Genomic DNA, 23,942 nt, shown 5'->3' with positions numbered 1-23,942 from the left:
GCAGTTGTTGTTGAGAGGGTGCAAAATTAGGTGAGCGCAGATCATCATTTGATGATGCAGGAGATTGTCCAAGAGATTGGGGTGAGTAAAGATTCTGCACATGCAATTTTTCATGATGATCTGAACAGACACAGAGTGGCTGCGAAATTTGTGCCCAAGTTGTTATCGCTGGAAAAAAATACCTCCATTTTGACGTTTCACAGGACCTTCCGGACACCACCAACACTGATCCTGGGTTTCTGAACACCATGATAACTGGAGATGAGTCATGGATGTACAGCTATGACCCAGAAAAATAAAGACAGTCATCGCAATGGAAGCATCCCGAGTCTCCATGGTCGAAGAAAATGCGGCAGGTGTGAAGCAAAATCAAGCTGATGCTGATTGTCTTCTCTGATGTCCATGGAATTGTGCATCATGAATACGCACCAGAAGGACAAACAGTGACAAAGGTGTACTATCAAGGTGTTCTGTGGCGATTCCATGACACAGTTCGGCGCAAAAGACCAGACATGTAGATGGCGAAAAACTGGCAACTGCATCACAACAACCCCCCACATATTCATCCCACTTGATCCAAAATTTCTTGGTCAAACATGGAATTACAGCTGTTCACCAGCCACCCTACTCTCCAGACATGGTTCCATGTGACTTCTGGTTGTTTGCAAAATTGAAGACATGACTGAAAGGATCCCATTTTGACAATAGAGAAGAGATAATATGAAACATGATGCCAGAGCTGAACACCATTCCAGAAGAAGACTTCCAGAGGGGTTTACAGCATTGGAAGGATCGGTGGGCTAAGTGTGTGCAAGCACAAGGGGCCTACTTTGAAGGGGATTAGGGTTCGAACCCTGTCAGGTATTTGAAATATTTTTTCTGGCAAAAGGTCGGATACTTTTTAGACAGGCCTCGCATTCTGGCTCATCAGTACAAATGTAAAACTACCCCTATTACTCTGCTAAATAATGTAAAAATCTTCAAATATAAGATGACAGTGTTTTTTCCAATGACGAATTTAAGAAAAAACCTCATCTTATAATCGGGTAAATACGGTGATTATTTAACATCAGTAGTTTATATACTCGAGAAGTTAGCATCTGTGTAATGCAAGCAATTATATCCCCTAACACCAAAATTTTAAGAAATTGTAGGGGTGGACATAAAAGTTTTTGTAATGCCTGCCTTGAGTGATCATTTAAATTAAGATAGTGGATTAGCAGGTGATCACCAGTACTTGGTGACAAGGAATGTAAATAAGTCAATTGGAGAAAAATTCTGTGGTGGTACATTTTGTCAGTATCTATGTCAAGTGACATACACATGCAGCTCATGGGTGCCCCATAGTCAACTTTCAGTGGAGTGACTAATGAGCTATTTTGTTACTTTGTTATTGAATATATAGTTTGCTCTCTGTATACCAGCAACTTGTTAAAGACTTTTTACAGAATGTGAAACTCCACTCTCTACACTAAAGGGGGATGCATAGTCTGTATGGAAATTAAATGAGACTGCTGTGACCCTGTCTGAGTAATGTGTGTTAGAGGACATAGCAACCCCATTATGCTTCCTTGTCCTTGTCCTTCACAAAACATTAGTTGATTCAGAACCCAGACCAGTATTTTATTTGGCTATGAGAGACTGCAGTGATTCACCAAGTGGACTGGGAATGAGAAATTCAGTCACTGTTCGTGTATTAGAATACTGAGTAGAAACTTTGCCAGCTTTTATTCAGCTTCAAAACACGATGGTGACATTCAGTTGAAACTAGAAGGAAAATTAACCCAGAATGAGATGTCAAACAAAGGAAATAAATCATACTAAATTGACTGTAATTGTTATCATGAGGATAAATTACAGCAGCAAGATTCATTGTGGAGATTGGTTGTATCAAGCAAAAAAGTTTTTGATCCATGACCAGTTTGAGAAAATAGTCACTGTGTACAGAAGCAAGCAGTAAAGGAAGTCAAATAAAAATTTGGAATAGGAATTAACGTTCAGGGAGAAGAAATAAAAAATTTTGAAGTTTGCCAATGACATGTAATTCTGTCAGAGACAGCAAAGGACTTGGAAGTGCAGTTGAAAGGAAGGTGTAAGATGAACATTAAGGAAAGAAAAACAAGGATGATGAAATGAAACCAAGTGAGGCTGAGGGAATTAGATTAGGAAATGGGAAACTAAAAGTAGTTATGGGTTTTGCTAATTGGGAAGTAGAATAACATATGATGGGCAAACTAGAGTGGATGTAAAATTTTAGAATGGGAAAGGCAAGAAAAGCATTTCTAAAGAACAGAAATTTGTTAATATCAAATACAAATTTAAATGTTAGGAAGTTTTTTCTGAAATCATTTGTCTGGAATGTAACCTTGTATGGAAGTGAAATAGTAGAGAACAAAAGCTTTTGACATGTGATTCTACAGAAGAATGATGAAGATTAGATGGGTAGATCATGTAACTAATGACAAGGTACTGAACAGAATTGGGAGAAAAGAAATTTGTCACATAATTTAACTAAAAGAAGGGATCAGTGGATAGGACACATTCTGAGACATTAGTTATTTGGGAATGAAGAGTCTTGCATAGGACAGTGCAGTATGGAGAGATGCATCAAACCAGTCGTCAGACTACCGTAACGACCACTACAGTTATACCAACAGTTTGATACAGTGTTAAGACATCTTTCAGAGGGAGATGGAAGATATCTATTTGCAAGTGTCTGTTATTTGCAAGAGATCTCTTTGGAGAAAGCAAAAAATGTTTCAGACAACGTGTATTTCATCTGTTGTGATTCTTTGAGAGAAATTTCTCTTCCTCATGAAATATCATTATACTCTCCTGTAACAAACAGTTGTTGAGGATATTCATATGTTATATTGTACATCCATTCTTCTACTATTATTAAAAATATGAAAAACTTGTGTTCTTTTATTGTCACTCAGGCATTTTGGTGGCATGGGAGATTCCTGGTAAATGTGAGCTAAGAAAGGGGGTTAGTGCCACTGTGCATCCAATGCAATTTCTGCCAGCATTTCTTTTAGAGCCTGTAGTTTGCTTTGCTTTGAGTAACTAATTTTTTCCAGAGTAGAAGGGCTTCCTCCAGTAGCACTCATGTATGAGTTCATACAGTGATCTGCGGGTAGTACAGCAATGCAATCCCCTTGATTGAATGCACTTCTAATTACTGTCTGTTGCCTATCTTTGTGTATCCAACTGATCTACAAATGGCTAGATGAAAGGTTTCAGTGCATTTGTAGATTTTAGATAGGACCATAACTTACAAAGACCTTTTTTAAAAGCTTTTTGCTGGCATCAGAATTTGGAGAATTCTATATATATAAGATGCATATATGTTACAATATATCTTATTGGTGAGCTTTTTACTACGAAATTTTTTCTGTGGAATTTTCTACTCTTCCTTTTCAAGCAGAAGTGTAGCTTTTTTGCAGAATTCTTCAAATAAGGCCTCTAAATGAATAACCTTGATATTTTCTATTTATCTCCATGCAGTTATATGGATGACTGAGCTTTGACCGTAACTGTGCTGTACTTTTTGTATTTGAAATAGATTTCTTATTTTCAGTTTTGAGTAGGAAATTGGTGACTGTAGTTTCTACCAAGCACAAATATTTCCTTAGTGTTGTTAATAGCTTTCTAACTTTCATGACAACAGACTAGTTGTTTGGGGAAGTTCAGCATTGTTTCATAAGACTTCTTGATTCAATACTAGGCAATTTTAGTAACCTTTGCCATTACCACATTGGTGGTATATTTCCGTGTTATGGGATTTAGACCATGCCCAAATGATCAAGTATAGTTTCTGAATCTGGGGTGGGGCAGGGAGGGGGAGGGGGTGGAGGGTGGGTGGGGGTGGGGGATAGGAGACGAATCAAGTTATTACCCCTTGCTATTGAACATAGGGCATGTCCAAATGAACATCTACATGGTTACTCTGCACTTCACACTTAAGTGCCTGGCAAAGGGTTCATCGAACCATTTTCATACTACTTCTCTACCATTCCACTCTCGAATGGCATGTGGGAAAAAGGAACACATAAATCTTTTCGTCTGAGCTCTGATTTCTCTTATTTTATTATGATGATCATTCCTCCCTACATAGGTAGATGTCAACAAAATGTTTACACATTCAGAAGAAAAAGTTGGTGATTGAAATTACGTAAATAGATCTCACCGAAAATAAACCACCTTTGTTTCAGTGACTGCCACCCCTACTCACGTATCGTATCAGTGACACTCTCACCCCTACTGCATGATAACACATAAGGAGCTGCCCTTCTCTGCACTTTTTCAATGTCCTCTGTCAATCCTACCTGGTAAGGATCCCATACCGCACAACAATATTCCAGCAGAGAATGGACAAGTATAATGTAGGCTGTCTCTGTAGTGGTTTTGTCACATCTTCTAAGTGTTCTGCCAACAAAGCGCAGTCTTTGTTTCGCCTGAGTTATTGCTCTAAGTCCAACTACACCAGAAACTGAAATTTTGTGGCAGATTAAAAATGTGGCTGACCAGGACATGGACCTGGGACCCTGGCCTTTTGTGGGAAAGTGCTCTACTGACTGAGCTATCCTATAATGACTCATGATCTGCCTTCCAGGTTTACTTCTGCCAGTACCGGATTTCCTACCTTCTGAGCAGGAAAGAAGTTCTCTTGCCTACCTGGTGCGTAGTGGGATTAATATTCCTGGAAAAAGGATATTGTGGAAACATGGTTTATTGACAGCCTTAGGGTTCCAGGATGAATTTTCACTCTGTAGTAGATTATGCACTCATGTGGAGCTATCTGGCAGATTAAAACTGTATGCCAGCACACATATTTGTGCACTAGGTTAGTTTGGCCAAAAGCCATCAAAGACTATTCACAGTGATTAAGGAAGAACTAGTCAAATTATGCTTTCATTGTATCAGATCTTAGTGAAAAGCCTTCCCCTAATGACTAAGCACTGTAATAGTAGCAAGGTCATATTAGTTGGATGGCCCCACTTCTGTGAAATCAGCAGGAAAGGTGTCTGGAGACTAGGTCACATTGAAGATAATATTGAGTTCAATTGGAACTTGGGTTATTTAAAAATTATTTAGTTGGGTAGGATTTCATTTCATCTGTCTATAACAGAATTTAAAAATACCTTTGTCATTGTAGTATAACAAATATATTTATTGTTTCTGAGGTACAGTATGTAATGTTTGGATTCAGATAGAACAAACAATGTTAAGTACAACAGTATCAAGTATTCTCATATTTAAAGCAGTCACTGCTTAAAAGTAAATCACAGACTAAATATGAATAATGGTATTTATAAAAAATTAACAAAATGTTCTGTGAGAAGGAGCTGTTCCAAAGCTCATTTCCACAAAACAAAATTGTATCTGTTCTGAAAGCACATGGAAACAAATGGAACTATATCTGCAGACCATATTGAGGATTTCACTTTAAAAAAAATATTACATAAAGTGCAATTTAAATTGACATAACATTTAAAATTGACTGCCTCCAGAGATATGTCAGAAAAAAAAAATCTACTGTGGGCCACATACAAATAGGGCAGAGGCCTCTGCAGCAATTACTGAATGAAGTACCATAGAATATCCATAAAAAATTCAGGTTTTTTGATAAAGTCTTTCTGGTGCAGTGGTATTTAATAATTTCAGAAATTTTTTGTAAACATTGTTTCATAAATATTTATTAAAATGCACCTTATACATTATATCCCACCTTTAGTTGCTCCTGATGGATACAGATTTTTACTCATATTCCCATAATATGTAGGCTACCAAAAATGTAAAAGACAAGTTTGTTCCTTTCCTTCCAATCCTGACAAAGTGAAATTAATTTTCATACAAATATGATGTGTGTAAATCCTTGCCATATTTTCCAATGCTTAAATAAAAGTGGGATTTAAATGCTTAATATGAACTTTAAAATTATTATAAAACTGAAAAACAATATGGATGAATGATAGTAAATGGTCATACATTTGGCCATTCAGAACCAACACAATATAATGCAGTGATTGTTTCACTGCCACAAAGCACACAAAATATACACCATTAACACAGCCACACACTCACAGTCAGTGAGACTGTATCTTTAGTTTTGCAGTTTCACTATACCACACAGACAGTAAAACTGAGGAATCTTCGGCACACTTGTTGCTGTAGCAGTCTTTATTCTGTCCAGCAGCTGTTCAAATTTCTTTCATGTGTTTGTCATTCCACATCACTGGCACATTTGACAGACCAACAACGAATGTGATGCTCATGGAGCAACACAAATATTAAGACTCCTACAAGGCTCCTTCTATACTGATTAACCTCTCTTCACTTTGAGGACAATCAAACTGATTGTGAGGAAGAGAACAATCCAGGTGATGGTGGCAATGAAACCATTGTAAACTTCTGGCTGAGTTATCGTCCAGCCTCTACTCAGCATACTTCTGAGGCCAGTGGTGGCCATGGTTAGAGGTAAACCCAGACTGATGTATTGCAGGACAATTGGCATGCCTTCAACTGGCCATATCACACCTGAAGTGAAAGATAATAAGAGTTAAATAGTTGATTCTTCTTGTTACACCATCTTTATACAACAGAGCACAATAAATATATTAATGTTATAATGATAGAAGTATCCTCAACATTTAGATTTTTTTAAATTTTTTGGAGAATTAAAATTGTTTAGATGTTCCATTATTGACATATAGCTTATTTAATTACTATCTAAGGAAATTTTTATGTGTCTTTACACACAAAGAAGCTAAATTATTCCCAATATATTATTACAGTTGTAGAAAAAATATCCTAACAGTATGACACAAATCATATCAGGTTATAGAAAACAAAGAATGAACAGGATATTTGATCTACTGTATTTTGATATTTGATCTATTATATTTCAGACAACACCAACTGTCATTAAACCAGGACCTTCCATTTTAAACTCCAACGTGAGTTACTCATAGCAAAAGTAAGTAATTCTAATGCTCTACCAATTAGATCACATTAAGTTTCATAGATTGATTTTATAAAGCAAATATCAAGTGATAAATGAAGAACTGTGGCAGCTAACATAAAAGTTAAAATTTCATATGCTGTTTTGTCTTGATTTATTTTTTGTTATATGGTTAAGTTATGAATTTCTTTTGTTTTTCACCTAATCTGCCAAGACTTTGTTATAACAGTGTATTTATTATAGATAATTAGTAGATAAATATATTTAAAACAAAGATGATGTGACTTACCATATGAAAGTGCTGGCAGGTTGATAGAAACACAAACAGACACATACATACACACAAAATTCTAGCTTTCGCAACCAATGGTTGCTTCATCAGGAAAGAGGGAGGGAGAGGGAAAGACGAAAGGATGTGGGTTTTAAGGGAGAGGGTAAGGAGTCATTCCAATCCCGGGAGCGGAAAGACTTACCTTAGGGGGAAAAAAGGACAGGTATACACTCGCACACACACACACATATCCATCCGCACATACACAGACACAAGCAGACATTTGTAAAGGCCTTTTTTTACTTACCACTGAGTAGTAGGGTGGGATAGAAACTACCCAGGGCCAGCTGAATAGCATTTCTTTCCAGTTCGCAAATTGCAGAAATAACAAATCCTGGAAACACAAGTAATTAAAGTTAAATTGTTGCCTGGGTATTAATGTTACACAAACCAAATGCTTAGTTCAGTTTAAATAGAATAGCAAAACCACAGTGCTATAGCCTACTTACCAAAACACATGCCACAGAGACCTTGCAGAATTGTCAGAACTACCACCCAACCAATGTCTCCTTTGCACTGAACACCAAATACTACAATCATAAATATTAGTACTAGAGCTGTTTGACCACACATCACCACAAACTGTGTTATTACATGTGAGAACAGTACTTCAAATGGTGTTACACCTGTAAAAGAAAATTAAAATCAACTTCAAAAATTAAGGAATAAATTAACAGTGTAAGAGCTATAATAGTTTTACAGTCAACTAGTACTGATTTGTTAAAACTGTTTTTTTGTTGTTGACAAAAGTGTATTTGAAATTTTCAGTTACCGGACTTCTCAAGTCTTATGTATGGAAAAGTTTATCATCAAACCTTCCAGTTTGTGATACCATGGATTTTATCATAAGGAGTATGAAAATGTGAACCATCCAGTGGAGATGCCACATACTCATGTGTGAAGAATGGTTATCAGCACCTGACAGAGTCAGAAAGAGGCCTCACCGTGGATCTCCTTTTGGCCAACTGGTTGTATCATGCAATATCAAGATTTGTGGGGTTGTCTGTATGTGACAGTGATCCCATGTTGAGCAGCATGGGAATGTGAGGACAGGCATACTCCTCATTAATGCTCCACTTGATCACATTTGACTGCCTCAAGGGAGGATCATTGTATTGTGCACCAAGCACATCTCAACCCCTTCACATCTTCACCTGCACTTAAACAAGTAATGGGCTCCCTGTGACATTCTGTGGAATCCTAGATCATTCACTGGAGACTAGTAACAGAGAGACTATGGAGTTACTCTCCCATGTGTAGGCTGCTGTTAACACTAGAACACAAATTGCTGTGTTTGGAGTGGTGCCATGACTGGGAATTATGGGCTTCTGATGAATGGCATCACATTGTGTTCAGCAATTAATCATAGTTCTGCACCATCCTGGATGCCAGTGAGCTGGTGAGAATGGTGGCAACCATGGGAGAAGTCCCTTTCTTCCAATGTTCCAGAGAGGCACTGTGGCATTAACTTCTGAGATCATTGTGTTGGGAGCCATTGAGTATGACTTCAGGTCACAGTTGCTTGTGACTGAGGAAACTCTGATGGCACAACAGTGTTTCATGGACATCCTACATCCCCATATGACAGTATTGTGGTGCCTATTTTTGAAAGGACAGTGCTGACCCACACATGGCATGTGTTTCTGTGAACTGTCTGCATGATACTGAGGTACCCTTGTGTCCAGCAAGAAACACCCAGACCTGTCCCCAATAGTACATGTATGGGACCAGCTTTGAGGTCAACTTGGTCGTAGTGCCAGTATCCAGGATATCAAAATCAGTTATAACAATTGTGAGTCAGATTACATCATAGAGGCTACATTGGCTTTATTTAACTCCTTGAAACTGCATCAGCTTCTGCATCCAGGCCAGAATAAATGTCATACTGATGAGTGAGCTAATATTGCCAAATTCTTTGTGTGTTTTACTTGCGTTTGTAATCACTGAAATAACATCACCCATGAAGTCTCATTTTGTTTCCTCCTTGCCTTCTGGATACTTCACTTTTTTGTCCAGCACTGTATTTATGAGTAGCACAGCATCTTTTTCAATAAAATGGAACTACAATATATATATTGATTACAATGCAGCAACACTTTCATGGATTAGAGTAAAATGTAATATCTCTATACTAAAAATCAGTCTAATTCTCTACTAGCGTCAAATTTTAAGGATTTTTTCATTTTTCCCGTGGACATCTACAGAACAACAAAATCCAGTGAAAAAAAGGATTAAGCTTGTTTATTATTAAGCAACATTATGACAAACAGTGTTGGTTTTCCTGTCTGGTGCATGAAAAATAAAGTAACAGCAATCAAGTGACTGCTGCGCAGGTTACCTGCTACCCAGCTCCTGTCAAGAAGACCTTCCATTCGCTCAATAATAAGAACTGATGAGGTCAGAGCCACAGCCAAGAAAAACACAATCCTGAAATTAAAAAAAGAAAGATTGATCATTAATGTTCAACTCACTCAAGAAACCAGATGAGATAGATAAGGTGTAGATATTTATTGATTTTTCTTATATTCTGATCTAAATACTATTTTTGCATTTGTATTTTTTTGTTCCATATATCTGGAAGAGTGAAAATCTGGAAGACTTCAGGCTATTAGCAAATGCCAACAGACAATTTTAGTACTGCATGCAGTATTCAAGTAGTCACATAGTGAATGTTGTGCTGCACTGACAGTTTGTTTATGTACTTATCTCAAAGTGAGTAAGGGAGTAATTCTTGGTCCTTCACACACACTGCCTTATACAAACTACATATTTATTCCCAGAACTGCATGAAATTTGAAGATTTTGTTCTCATGTCCTGCCCACCCTCCCCTCTGTGCCTACTGTTCATACTCATGCAGCAGACTGCATACTGGGTGGAACTTGCTTCCTATGCTCGCTCCACACCTTCCATTAGAGATAAAGAAAAGTTGAACAAATAATACATAAATTATCGTATTGGAATTTTAAGCTCTGTTCCTGAGTCTGCCTTTTTCCAAGTACACAGTTATTGTTTTGCTTTAATGCCCAAACATGTTTCACTACAGTTGTGGCATCCTCAATGTATTTTTTATTTTTTATTTTTCCTGAAACACATACATACAGTTTCAGTCACAGAATATGTTAAAGCTACTGCAATGGGCAGTGAAAAGTGACAAGTTTGCAAGTAATTAAATATTTAGTGCGGGTAGTTTCAACAAATAAGCACTTTCCTTATAGCTACACACATTACCCTGCTCCCTCCCTACTGCTCGGTATCCTCAATACCTGCCCCCTTCCTGCCCATTCCCTCTTTATTTTCTCCACATCTATCTCATTTTTTCTGAGAAACATTACTCTCTCTAAATCTTTCAAATCCTTTCCACTAATATTACAATATCTCACACAATTCCCCTGTTGCATTTCTCACAATATATATATATATAAAAACAAAGATGAGGTGACTTACCGAACAAAAGCGGTGGCAGGTCGATAGACACACAAACAAACACAAACATACACACAAAATTCAAGCTTTCGCAACAAACTGTTGCCTCATCAGGAAAGAGGGAAGGAGAGGGGAAGACGAAAGGAAGTGGGTTTTAAGGGAGAGGGTAAGGAGTCATTCCAATCCCGGGAGCGGAAAGACTTACCTTAGGGGGAAAAAAGGACAGGTATACACTCGCACACACGCACATATCCATCCACACATACAGACACAAGCAGACATAGCAAGAGATATATGTCTGCTTGTGTCTGTATGTGTGGATGGATATGTGCGTGTGTGCGAGTGTATACCTGTCCTTTTTTCCCCCTAAGGTAAGTCTTTCCGCTCCCGGGATTGGAATGACTCCTTACCCTCTCCCTTAAAACCCACTTCCTTTCGTCTTCCCCTCTCCTTCCCTCTTTCCTGATGAGGCAACAGTTTGTTGCGAAAGCTTGAATTTTGTGTGTATGTTTGTGTGTCTTGAATTTTGTTTGTATGTTTGTGTTTGTTTGTGTGTCTATCGACCTGCCAGCGCTTTTGTTCGGTAAGTCACCTCATCTTTGTTTTTATATATATATATATATATATATATATATATATATATATATATATATATATATATATATATATATATATATATATATATATATATATATATATATATATAAAATGGAAGGAAACATTCCACGTGGGAAAAATTATATATAAAAACAAAGATGAGGTGACTTACCGAACAAAAGCGCTGGCAGGTCGATAGACACACAAACAAACACAAACATACACACAAAATTCAAGCTTTCGCAACAAACTGTTGCATCTTTCCTGATGAGGCAATAGTTTGTTGCGAAAGCTTGAATTTTGTGTGTATGTTTGTGTTTGTTTGTGTGTCTATCGACCTGCCAGCGCTTTTGTTCGGTAAGTCACCTCATCTTTGTTTTTATATATATATTTCCATCATGTCCTCTATTATTCTGAAAAGTATGCAGAAAATGGAAATAACTTATGTCACAACTTTTGGCATACAGTATGGAAAGAACAAGTAGGAGTCAGCTAAGTCAGTGAAAATTTTCATTAATATTTTAATCCACAGTGAAACACCAAAGGAAATTAGGTCTTACATGTTCAACACATAATTACATCTATGATTCCTAAAATTTTACAGATTGATTAACTGTCATTAGCCAAATGCAATTTTAGGACTCTTTCCATTAATTAAAAGAGCACAAACTGTATCCAATTAAAAAATAACTGGCAGTGTATTTTAAGAGGGACATATTAAAAACAATTTGAAATGGCAGTTACAAAGTTCACTTAATATCATATCCACAAAACAAGCACAAAAATGTAATCTGTAATGTTCTGAATGACTTTCATGTAGCTAGAAATTATTTTCATTATGTTTTCCATTGTTAAGACCATTTCAGTGACTATGGTAGTAGACTACTGTTCACAAGTTTTGAATGAAGGATGTAAATTGCTTTTGCTGTATTTAAATAAATGTACATAATTTGAATAAAAGATAACATTTGATATACTCACTTGCTATTTTATTCTTAATGGGGAACTATTCTGTATAAGTACAATGAATGTTAACGATGCTAGAAAAGACTTACGTGAGTATAACACCAGGTGCTACAAAATCAGTGAAGCTTGGATCATTTGTGCCATAGACAGGTTCTTGGAACTGGAAAAGATAAGAAAATGCATTTATGAAAATAGATTCACAAAGTGAAAGCCAAAAAAGCAGGCTTTATTTATGATACAGACATTTCAGTTACGTTCACTACATATTTGGGCCTACTATTTACATTCCCTTTATTTCTGTTCATTTGAAAATTAATAGGTAATCTTTCCAGCTATTCAAATATATAACTTATGTACTAAGTTATTCAGTTCATGAAATAAAAGAATTATTGTGAAGTTAGATGCAAGATTTGTTGGAGTGCTTACAGAAAATTTTAATGTTTCACAATGATTTGTGCACCAATTTGAAATTCTAGATTCACATATTTTACTTTTTGCATCACTTCTGCTAATCTTAGCATTTGGCACCCCTCTTCTCCCCCTCCCCCCCCCCCCCCCCCCCCTCCACTTTTCTGGCATACATTTCACATGCATCAGGTTTTGCTTCTAAGTGTGATACAAATGTAAAAAAATCTTACGCTTGGAGATCACTAGCACCCCACACAGCTTGGTACCCAAGGCACCACTACTGATAGTTTCATGTTCTGTACGGAAATTTTGCCTCTGTTGTGCCTCTGGTGGCCCTTGGAGCTTGGTGCCAGGGTGGCTTGTGTCTCTTGGGTCTTAAACCAGTCATTAATACTCATTTGTATTGTGATATATTGTGAAATTTTAACCATTTGCAAAAACCATGATAAACTCATACTGTTATCATCAATCGTAAGCTTAAACTTATTTGTGCTCTTTAAAATGTTTGAGAACTGCAGGCCTATCCTCATTCAAAACAGCTTTTCTCTAATTGCATTGTATAATACTTGAGAAATTGCTTATTTTTGAGAATTTTTGAGGTTACAAAATTATATTTTTGAAAATTTTACACTTAGTTTTCCGTTTCAAGAGCAGTATATATTATTTACATTTATTGTAAATTAACTCTTTTTTTGAAGTTTGTTAGTGACTATAATTAACCTCAAAAAGTTTTAGGAAACTAGTAATCTTTAATTCAGGTTTTTCAGTTGCCCCAATAAAAATCTCACTTTTTTTGGATTTGCTTCAATTCTTATATGGAATTAGTAATTTTTTTAACTCAACAGATAAAAAGATAGTCAGCAAGCTAAGTTTAAAATTGCTTGTTCACTGTCCTGTAAATGTTATGCCAATCACAGTGCAGCCCCATTGTGAATGTAGTTCACAAACACGGGACAAGTTAGTCAACATTTATTAGTAACTGGAAATTGCCCTGACAAATGATTGGCAGATGCTGCAAATTTGTGCATTGGAAGAGTTCATGAGAGTCATGTAGCTGTGATACCAAAGGTGGCTCAAGCACTGTTCTTTCCTGCAGATCCTTTCTCCTCTGCAGGAAGTATGGATTATTCATCATTCATCATTATTCATCCACTTGACTATGAGCAGGCATCCTGTAAGGGGTGTACAGGGGCCAGGGATACTAAGTGTGCGAGCTGCTGTAGGAAAGGTAGTTCAGGGGTTTTGTGCAGCTGTTGTGACAGGTGGTTTCATTGGGGAAATTGTAGCAGTGTGAGAATTGGGGAAGCAAACGAGACTCTTCCATTCTTTTGTAGGGTTTGCTCAAGAGATAGGATTATAGCTGAACAGGAGGAGAAAATTAGATCCCCTTCAGGCTGATTTGGACAGAGTGAGGGAGGAACTAAAGAGGTTAAGTGGGGAGGAGGGTAAACAGCGGTGGAAAGTGGTAGCTGGGAACAGGGGCCACAGAAAGAGGACAGTGTCTGACAGTTTCCCAATTGGCACAACCAATAGATTTGCCTTGCTACCACAGTTAAGTAAGGAAGAGGCTCCAGTAGAAGTAGATGTAGTTAAGATGCAACAGAATCTCACTAGGAAACCAACTGTTTCAAAAAAAGTAGAAAGTAAGAGGAAAGTTCTGTTGCTATGTAGCAGCCATGGAAGAGGTGTGGGCCAGATTTTGAAGGAAAAATTGGGTGACAGGTACCAGGTCACAAACTTTTTCAAGCCAAGTGCAAGTCTTAACCAGGTGGTAGAGGATATAGGTTCCTTGTGGAAGGGTTTCACAAAACAGGATCATGTAATGATAGTGGGTGGAGTGGGAAGCAGTATCGACAGGGATCAGGGCTACAGTATTGAGTGTGACCTTGTGAAACCCATACCAATGTTGGGCTGGTGCCTGCTTTCTTGTGGCATGATCAGCCCCAGTTGAACCGCTCTGTCAGGAGGGTAAATATGGAGTTGGATCAGTTGCGTAGGACGGCCACTCTGTCGAGGCTATTGATAGGGGGGATTTCACAGGGCATGGCCTACACCTCAATAGGAAAAGGAAGGGTAAACTGGCCAGGTTGTTAGTAAAATCCATAAGGGGGGACACTAGTACTCATGGATGTACCTCTTTTTTAGACTAACATCAGTTTCCATTGAGAAGTTCAGGCAGGCAGGTGCTAAAGAGGTCCAAAACTCACAAAATTCTCACAACAGGAAAGTAAATAATAATGTTACCATATTTAACCAAAATATTCATGGATTAAAGAAAAAAGTAGATTCTCACAAAAGTAAAGTAAACAATAATGTTACCATTTTTCACCAAAATATTCCGGGATTGAAGAATAAAGTAGATGAGCTCCTGGTTTGTTTAGATGACATTGAATCTGATAACATAATAGATATACTATGCCTGTCTGAGCATCACATTGTGTCTGATATGGAAAAGTTAAATATCAGTGGTTATAAACTAGCTGCACTTATGAGTAGAGAGAATAAGGTGAGAGGAGGAGTTGCCATATATGTCAAAAGTTATCACTGTGTAGAAAGCTTAGATAGAAAAAAGTTTTGTCTAGAGCAACATATAGAAGCATGTGTCTGTCAACTTAAACTGAAGGAGGGCTCTTTTATAATTGTAACAGTATATAGGTCCCCTTCACGAAACTTTCATTCATTCCTGGAAAACTTGGATGCCTTGTTGTGCTATCTGTCAGATAGGGGAAAGAAAATTATTATTTGTGGGGACTTCAATGTTGATTCACTGAAAGAGTGTAATAGGAAGAATGACCTGCAAGTCTTGCTCGGTTCATTCAATTTGACATCTGTCATTAATTTTCCTACTCGGGTGATGATGATGGCATGTGACGAGGGCCTCCCGTCGGGTAGACTGATTCCCTGGTGCAAGTCTTTCGATTTGACGCCACTTCGGCGACTTGTGTGTCGATAGGTATGAAATGATGATGATTAGGACAACACAACACCCAGCCCCTGGGGAATCAAATCCGGGCCCTTAGGACTGACAGTCTGTCGCGCTGACCACTCAGCTACCGGAGGTGGACTCCTACCCGGGTAGTAAAGGACAACAGTACCTTGATAGATAACATTTTTATAGATCAAGGTAGGTTTAGAAAAAACATAAATTTTTGTCCTGTTGAGAATGGGCTTTCTGATCATGTTGCTCAGCTAGTTACAGTATATGACATAGCTCCATTCAGTAATTCAAAACTACCCTCCAAAGTTGTACGTTCAATTAATGACTCAACAATTAGAAATTTCAGAGAAAATCTTCAGCAGTTAGAATGCTAATTTAAAATATAACTTATTTCACGATACACTTGTAAGAGAATTTGAAAACTGTTTCCCCAAGAAAGTAGTTAAATCTAATTATAAGAAACCATGCAAAAAGCATTGGTTTACTAAAGGAATAAAAATATCCTGTAACCACAAAAGGGAACTGTATCTAACAACAAGAAAGAGTAATAACCCAGAAACAGCCAAATATTACAAAATCTACTGTGCTACGTTAAGAAAGGTTATTAAAAAGTCCAGAAGCATGTGCATCATGTCTGAGATTAATACCTCTGATAACAAAATCAAAGCAATTTGGAATATTATTACAAGGGAGACAGGGCAACCAAGAGTACAGGATTATGGCATCACCATCAAAGCGAATGGAACCTTGATAAACAACAAGCCAGAAGTCGGAAACATTTTGAATAATCATTTTTTAAATGTTGTAGAGAAAATAGGATCTAAATGTTCATTAGAAGAAGCAAGGCAGTTAATGGAAGAGGCCTTACCCACACCATTTGATACCATTGAAATTCCACCCACCTCTCCTTCTGAAATTAAGAAGGTAATAAACGCCCTCAGGAATAAAAGCTCACATGGAATTGATGGCATTTCCAGCAGGATAATAAAAGCTTGTTCCCAGGAAATAAGTGGGATTCTTAGCCGCATATGTAATAACTCTCTGAAGCAGGGTATTTTTCCAGATAGACTGAAGTATGGCATTGTTAAACCACTGCATAAAAAAGGGAATACATCTGAAGTCAACAACTACTGCCCAATCTCTCTTCTGACTGCCTTATCCAAAATTCTTGAAAAAGTAATGTACAGAGTGATTCAAAAAGAATACCACAACTTTAAAAATGTGTATTTAATGAAAGAAACATAATATAACCTTCTGTTATACATCATTACAAAGAGTATTTAAAAAGGTTTTTTTTTTCACTCAAAAACAAGTTCAGAGATGTTCAATATGGCCCCCTCCAGACACTCGAACAATATCAACCCGATACTCCAACTCATTCCACACTCTCTGTAGCATATCAGGCGTAACAGTTTGGATAGCTGCTGTTATTTCTCGTTTCAAATCATCAGTGGTGGCTGGGAGAGGTGGCCGAAACACCATATCCTTAACATACCCCCATAAGAAAAAATCGCAGGGGGTAAGATCAGGGCTTCTTGGAGGGCTTCATCACTCGTTCTCGGCCATCCAGAACTTTTCCCTTTGCACAAACACCCATTATCTGTAAACTGTTTATACCAACGTTTAATACACCACCTATCAGGAGGTTTAACACCATACTTCGTTCGAAATGCACGCTGAACAACTGTCGTCGATTCACTTCTGCCGTACTCAATAACACAAAAAGCTTTCTGTTGAGCGGTCGCCATCTTAGCATCAACTGACACTGATGCCTAGTCAACAGCGCCTCAAGCGAACAAATGTACAACTAAATGAAACTTTATAGCTCCCTTAATTCGCCGACAGATAGTGCTTAGCTCTGCCTTTTGTCGTTGCAGGGTTTTAATTTCCTAAAGTTGTGGTATTCTTTTTGAATCACCCTGTATTGTGGAGTATCTTCACACCTTTGTAACAATAAAGTTTTAACAAAATGTCAGTTTGGTTTCCAGAAGGGTTTTTCAACAGAAAATGCTATATATACTTTCACTAATGAAATATTAAATGCTCTGAGTAAACGGAAGTCACCCATTGGGATTTTTTGTGATCTATCAAAGGCATTTGATTGTGTAAATCATGGAATACTTCTAGATAAGCTTAAGTACTGTGGTATGAATGGGACAGTGCTCAAATGGTTTAAATCATACCTAACTGGAAGAGTGCAGAAAGTTGAAATAAGCAGTTCACATAATATGCAAAAAACTGGTGATTTCTCAAACTGGGGAACAATCAAGAATGGGGTGCCACAAGGTTTGGTCTTGGGTCCTCTGCTGTTCTTAATATATATTAATGACTTGCCATTCTATATTCACGAAGATGCAAAGCTGGTACTTTTTGCTGATACAAGTATAGCTATCACACCCAACAGACAAGAATTAGTTGGTGAAATTGTAAACGATGTTTTTCAGAAAATCATTAAGTGGTTCTCTGCAAAGGGGCTCTCATTAAACTTTGACAAAATGCAGTATATACAGTTCCACACAGTAAATGGAATAACACCATTAATAAATATAGACATTGATCAGAAATCGGTAACTAAGGTAGAATATCCAAAATTTCTAGGTGTATGCATTGATGAGGGGTTGAACTGGAAAAAACACACTGAGGATCTGCTGAAACATTTGAGTTCATCTACTTATGCTATTAGGGTCATTGCAAATTTTGGTGATATGCATCTGAGTAAATTAACTTACTACACCTATTTTCATTCTCTGCTTTCGTATGGCATCATATTCTGGCGTAACTCATCATTGAGTAAAAGAGTGTTCTTTGCCCAAAAGCGTGTAATCAGAATAATTGCTGGAGCTCATCCAAGATCATCCTGCAGACACTTATTTAAAGAGCTAGAGATCTTCACTGTAGCTTCACAATATGTATATTCACTTACGAAATTTGTTATTAATAATCTGAACGAATTCAAAAGTAATAGCAGTGTACATGGCTACAACACTAGGAGAAAGGATGATCTTCACTACTCAAGGTTAAATCTAACTTTGGCTCAAAAGGGGGTAAATTATGCTGCCACAAAAGTCTTTGGTCACTTACCTAATAGCATCAAAAGTCTGGCAGATAGCCATATAGCATTTAAAAGGAAATTAAAAGAATTTCTTCATGGCAACTCCTTCTACTCATTAGATGAATTTTTGGATATAGTAAGTGAGTAATTTCCCCAACCCCCTACACAAAAAAAAAAAAAAAAATTACAAAGTGTCATGTAATATTTTGTGTAATGTATCTTGTATGGACACCTTTTATTAACCTAACTTGTTCCACATCATTACGAAGTGTTGTATTCATGATATATGGAACAAGTACTAATCTAATCTAATCTACCAATCCCCCTAACCAAACCGTTTGAGGTGTCTTTCACTGAAACTGAAATTGAGCCAGTGGGGCTCACTTCACCTCTTTTGGGGAAACCTGCTTTGTCCCATGTCAAGGGGAAGAAAATGCAAAAGGATAGGGCCTATTAATGGTCAGCAGTTCAAATGTATGGTGAATAATGGTACCGCTTAGGGAAATGGCCACTAAGACAGGATGGAACACCAGGGGCACTCAGGGTGTATGCCTGGGAGACTCATTCAACATGTTGAAGAGTCTGTTCCAGCAGACGCTGAGGGAACAGGGTGCAACCAACTACAGATTGTGGTGCACATTGGGGCGAATGCCTGTTGTCTGGTCTTCAAGGTCATACCTGGATCATTCCTGAGACTGGCAGAAAAGGTTGAGAAGACTAGCCTTGTGCATAGAGTTTCGACAAAGCTTGCAGTTTGCAGCATTGTCTCCAGAACTGATCATGGACTCCTGGTTCTGAGTCGAGTGGAAGGACTGAACTTTGAAGGTTCTGGGACTAGCTAGGCTGTGAAACTCTGGACTTGTGCTGTGAGGTTGAGAACTGTAGGGCACCCCTAAAGGGTCAGGTGAGCACTAAAAATCAGAGGCTGATAAGCAGGTACATGACTTTGTGTGTGGGATGGACACAAAGGTGTTTTAGACTAGGCAACATGGCAGCTGCAGGAGACTGAGAAGCATAAGGCCCTTAAGAATGCCCCACAGAGATGAAAATATTAATAGCCTAGTAGTTTAACTGCTGAAACATTGACAACAAAGTGCCTGAGTTCAAACAACTCCTGAAAAGCACTGAATCTCACATAATGTTAAGTACAGAAAGCTGATTAGAATCTGAAATTGGCAACAGTTAGATTTTTGGGGATAATTTAAGTGTTTATAGAAAGGATAGGCTAATGGGAAATGGAGGGTATATGTCTGTCGCAGTAGTCAAGAAACTCAAATCCACAAAGACAAAAATTGAAGCTGAATGCCAGATTGTTTGGGGATGACTCAGCATCAGGGGTGGGCATAAAATGGTAACTGGATCCTTCTGTTGCCCACCTGACACACCTCCTATAGTAACTGAAAATTTTAGAGAACTTCTCAGTTTGGTAGTATGTAAGTTTCCCACTCATACAGTAATCGTCAGTGGAGACTTAAATCATCCAAACATCAACTGGGAAAATTATACTTTTGATAGTGGTGGGTGTGACAAGACATCCTGTGAAACATCAGTAAATGCCTTCTCTGAAAACTACCTAGAACAAATAGTTTGGAACCCTACTCGTGATGGGAATATATGAGATCTAATGGCAATAAGTAAACCTGGTATGTTTGAGTGTGTCCACATCAAAACAGGTATCAGTGACCACAGTGCAGTTTTGGCACAATGATTACTAGAGTACAAAGGACAACTAAAACAAGTAGAATGATACAGATGTTCAATAAACTAGATCAGAAAGCAATAGTGTCACATCTCAATGAGGAACTTTAAATTTTTCAGCACAGGACAGGAGCATGTAGATGACCTATGGCTCAGGTTAAAAAAAGTTGACCACACACTGGATTGATATGCATGTAGTATAATAGTTCCATGGTGTAGAGTCATTGTAAAGAATCTTAAAGAAACAGAGACTACTGCTTAATAGGTGTGAAACAAAGCATAGGGCTATAGATAGAGAGATGCTGAATGAAAAGCATCTGGCTGTCAAGAGAGCAGTATGTGGAGCCTTCAGTAACTACCATCACAGAATATTGTCAAATCATCTTTCACAAAACCTAAAGAAATTCTGCTCATATGTAAAGGTTGTTCAGTGGCACCTGATGTTAGTGTACAGTCACTTACGAATGAAGCAAGAACTGAAATTGAGGATAGAAAAACTGAAATACTCAACTCCCTTTTCAAACGTTCCTTTACAAAGAAAAATCCAGGAGAAAATGTCGCAATTAAATCCTTGTACCACTGGAAAGATGAGTGAAAAAAGTGTTACGGTCAGTAGTGTTGAGAAACAGCTAAAATGAAGGAAACTCCAGGGTCCAATGGAAACCCTATCAGATTCTATATTGAATTTCCAGTTGAGTTTGCCAATCTTCTAACTGTAATCTGTCACAGATACCTCAAACAAAAAACTGTATGCAGTTGCTGGAAGAAAGCACAGATCACACACATTTACAGCAAAGGTAGTAGAAGTGATCCACAAAACTACTGTCCAATATCCCTTACATCAATTTGTTGAACATATTCTGAGCTAAAACATAATGAGTTATCTTGAACAGAATAACCTCCTCCATGGCAACCAGCATGGATTCCAGAAACACTGATCATGTGAAACGCAACTCACACTTTTCTCACATAACATACTGAAAGCTTTGGATGAAGGTAATCAAGTAGATGCAGTATTTCTTATCAAAAAGCATTTGACTCAGTGGCATGTCTACACTTCTTGTCAAAAGTATGATCATATGAGGTTCAAGAAAAAAATTTTGTCTCGACTGAGGATTCTTTGACACAGATGATGCAGCAGTTTATCCTGGATGGAGAGTTATTGTCAGATGTAGGATTAACTTTGAGTATGCTCCACAGAAATTTGTTGGGATCCTTGCTGTTCATTTTGTATATTAATGATTTTGTGGAGAATATTAATAGTAACCTCATACTACTTGCAGTTGACACAGTTATCTATAGTGAATTACTGCTGAAAAAACTGCATAAATACTCAGGCAAGCCTTGATAAGATTTCAAGGTGCTGCAAAGTTGGGCAACTTGCTTTAAATATTCAGAAATGTAAAATTTTGTACTTCACAAAATGAAGAAATGAAGTATCATATGACTATAACATCAACAAGTCACAGATGGAATCAGCCAATGCCTACAAGTACCTGGATATAACATTTTGTAGGAATATGAAATAGAATAACACATAGGCTCACTCATGGGTGGGGCAGGTGGTAAACCTCAGTTTATTGCCAGAATACTGGGAAAATGCAATCGGTCTGCGAAAGAGATTGCTTACAAGGCACCCATTTGACTCATTCTGGAGTATTTCTCAAATGTATGGGATCTGTACCAAACAGGATTAACAGCAGATGTCGAACATGCACCGAGAAGGGCAGCACAAGTGTTGACCTAAGGGAGAGTGTCACAGAGATGATGAAGAACCTGAACTGAAAGACTCTCGAAGATACATATAAACTATCATGAGACAACCTATTTACTAAGTTCCAAGAACTGGCTTTAAATGATGATATTAGGAATATGCCACAACCTCCTACTTATTACTCACAAAGAGGTCATGAGGAAAAGATTAGATTAATTACAGCACACAAAGAGGCATTTAAACAAACATTCTTCCCATGCTCCATGTGTGAATGGAACCAGTAGAACCCCTAACAACTGGTACAATGAGATGCATCATATATCATTAAAATCCTGAGCTGGTTGTAGGGCCAAGCGAGGTGGCGCAGTGGTTAGCACACTGGACTCGCATTCGGGAGGACGACGGTTCAATCCCATCTCCAGCCATCCTGATTTAGGTTTTGCGTGATTTCCCTAAATCACTTCAGGCAAATGCCAGGATGGTTCCTTTGAAAGGGCACGGGCAATTTCCTTCCCCATCCTTCCCTCACCTGAGCTTGCGCTCCGTCTCTAATGACCTCGTTGTCAACGGGACATTAAACACTAATTTCCTCCTCCTGGTTGTAGGGCCCTGCCCATAATACTCCAAACATTTTCCATTGGAAGAGATCTGGTGATCTTCCTGGCCAAAGTAGGGTTTGGCAAGCATGAAGACAAGCTGTAGAAACTCTTGCCATCTGCAGGTGAGCATTATCCTACTGAAATGTAAGCCCAGGATGACCTTCAATTAAGGGCAACAGAACAAGGCATAGAATATTGTTGATGTACCACTGTGCTGTAAAGGTACCATGGGAGGTTCTGCTATGAAAATAAATGGCAACCCAGACCAATGCTCCTTGTTATCTGGCTGTATGGCAAGTGACAGTTAAATTAGTATCCCACTATTGTGTCTCCAGGCATGTGTTCAGCTTTGAATCTCATTGACTGGAGTAGAATTTTCTTCAGTGATGAGCCCCACTTTGAACTGAGCCCTGATGACCAGTGAAGATGTCTCTGGAGAAGTCCTGGACAGCAGTGGAATACCAACCTGAGTGTTTCTTGCCATACAGTCTGGCAATGAGGGGCAATAGTCTGGGGTGCCATTTCTTTTCATAACAGGACCCTTTTGATTGTCATACCCTTATAGCACAGTGGTGGTAGTGATAGTAGTAGTAGTAGTAATAGTAGTAGTAGTATGTTAATCTGCATTACAGCTGGTCTTGTCATGGGTTAAGCATCTTCCACTTTTGTCTGTCCATAGCCAGTCTTTCCATTTCTGAATAATTGTCTCCATTGATATTGTCCAGCTTTTTATATCTTCTTTTTCCTCTTCCCCTTTTTCCCTCCACCATTTCTTCTATTCCTTCCTTCAATAAACAGACCCTCCTCAAACACTGTCCAATCCAGTTCCATTTTCTCTTTCTGACGACTTTCAGCATGTTTCTTCCTTCTCCAACTATTCTTAATACTTCTTCATTCCTTACTCAGTCTTTCCATTTCACTTTTTCCATTCCTCTCCATACCCACATCTCTAGCGCCTCCAATCGTCTTTCATCTTCCTTCCTCGAAGTCTAGGTCTCCGCACCACACGGTGTAACACTCCAGATGTAACATTTGGCCAGTCTTTTCCTCAGATCTTTGTTTAGTAGTTTGCAAAGTGGTACATCAATCTTATTATACCTCCCCCCCCCCCCCCCTCTTTTGTTGTCATCCATGTTGAGCCTACTTGGACTTACATTTCAGCAAGATGATGCCTGCGTGCACACAGCTAGACTTTCTACTGCTTGTCTTTGTGTTTGCAAAACCCTTCTTTGGCCAGCAAGGTTGCTGAAT

At 38.1% G+C, this 23,942-nt stretch overlaps 1 protein-coding gene across 1 annotated transcript in view; it reads right to left on the bottom strand.

Annotated features, from left to right (window-relative positions):
* Positions 1-5,189: 5,189 nt before the first annotated feature.
* LOC126473177 (ABC transporter G family member 20) overlaps positions 5,190-23,942 on the bottom strand; it is a 406,331-nt gene continuing 387,578 nt past the window's right edge. Inside the window, exons 13-17 of the mRNA XM_050100065.1 lie at positions 12,372-12,442; positions 9,634-9,722; positions 7,745-7,921; positions 7,543-7,629; positions 5,190-6,540 (exon numbers count right to left, since the gene is read on the bottom strand). Coding sequence (XP_049956022.1) covers positions 6,326-6,540; positions 7,543-7,629; positions 7,745-7,921; positions 9,634-9,722; positions 12,372-12,442 — 639 coding nt within the window. The 3' untranslated portion in view covers positions 5,190-6,325. The remainder of the gene's footprint in view (positions 6,541-7,542; positions 7,630-7,744; positions 7,922-9,633; positions 9,723-12,371; positions 12,443-23,942) is intronic.

The sequence above is a fragment of the Schistocerca serialis genome, chromosome 4 (genome assembly GCF_023864345.2).
Source record: "Schistocerca serialis cubense isolate TAMUIC-IGC-003099 chromosome 4, iqSchSeri2.2, whole genome shotgun sequence".
Classification (NCBI taxonomy): Eukaryota; Metazoa; Arthropoda; class Insecta; order Orthoptera; family Acrididae; genus Schistocerca; species Schistocerca serialis.
Note: the sequence above shows the minus strand (reverse complement) of the source record. Positions and strands in the feature narration are given on the sequence as shown.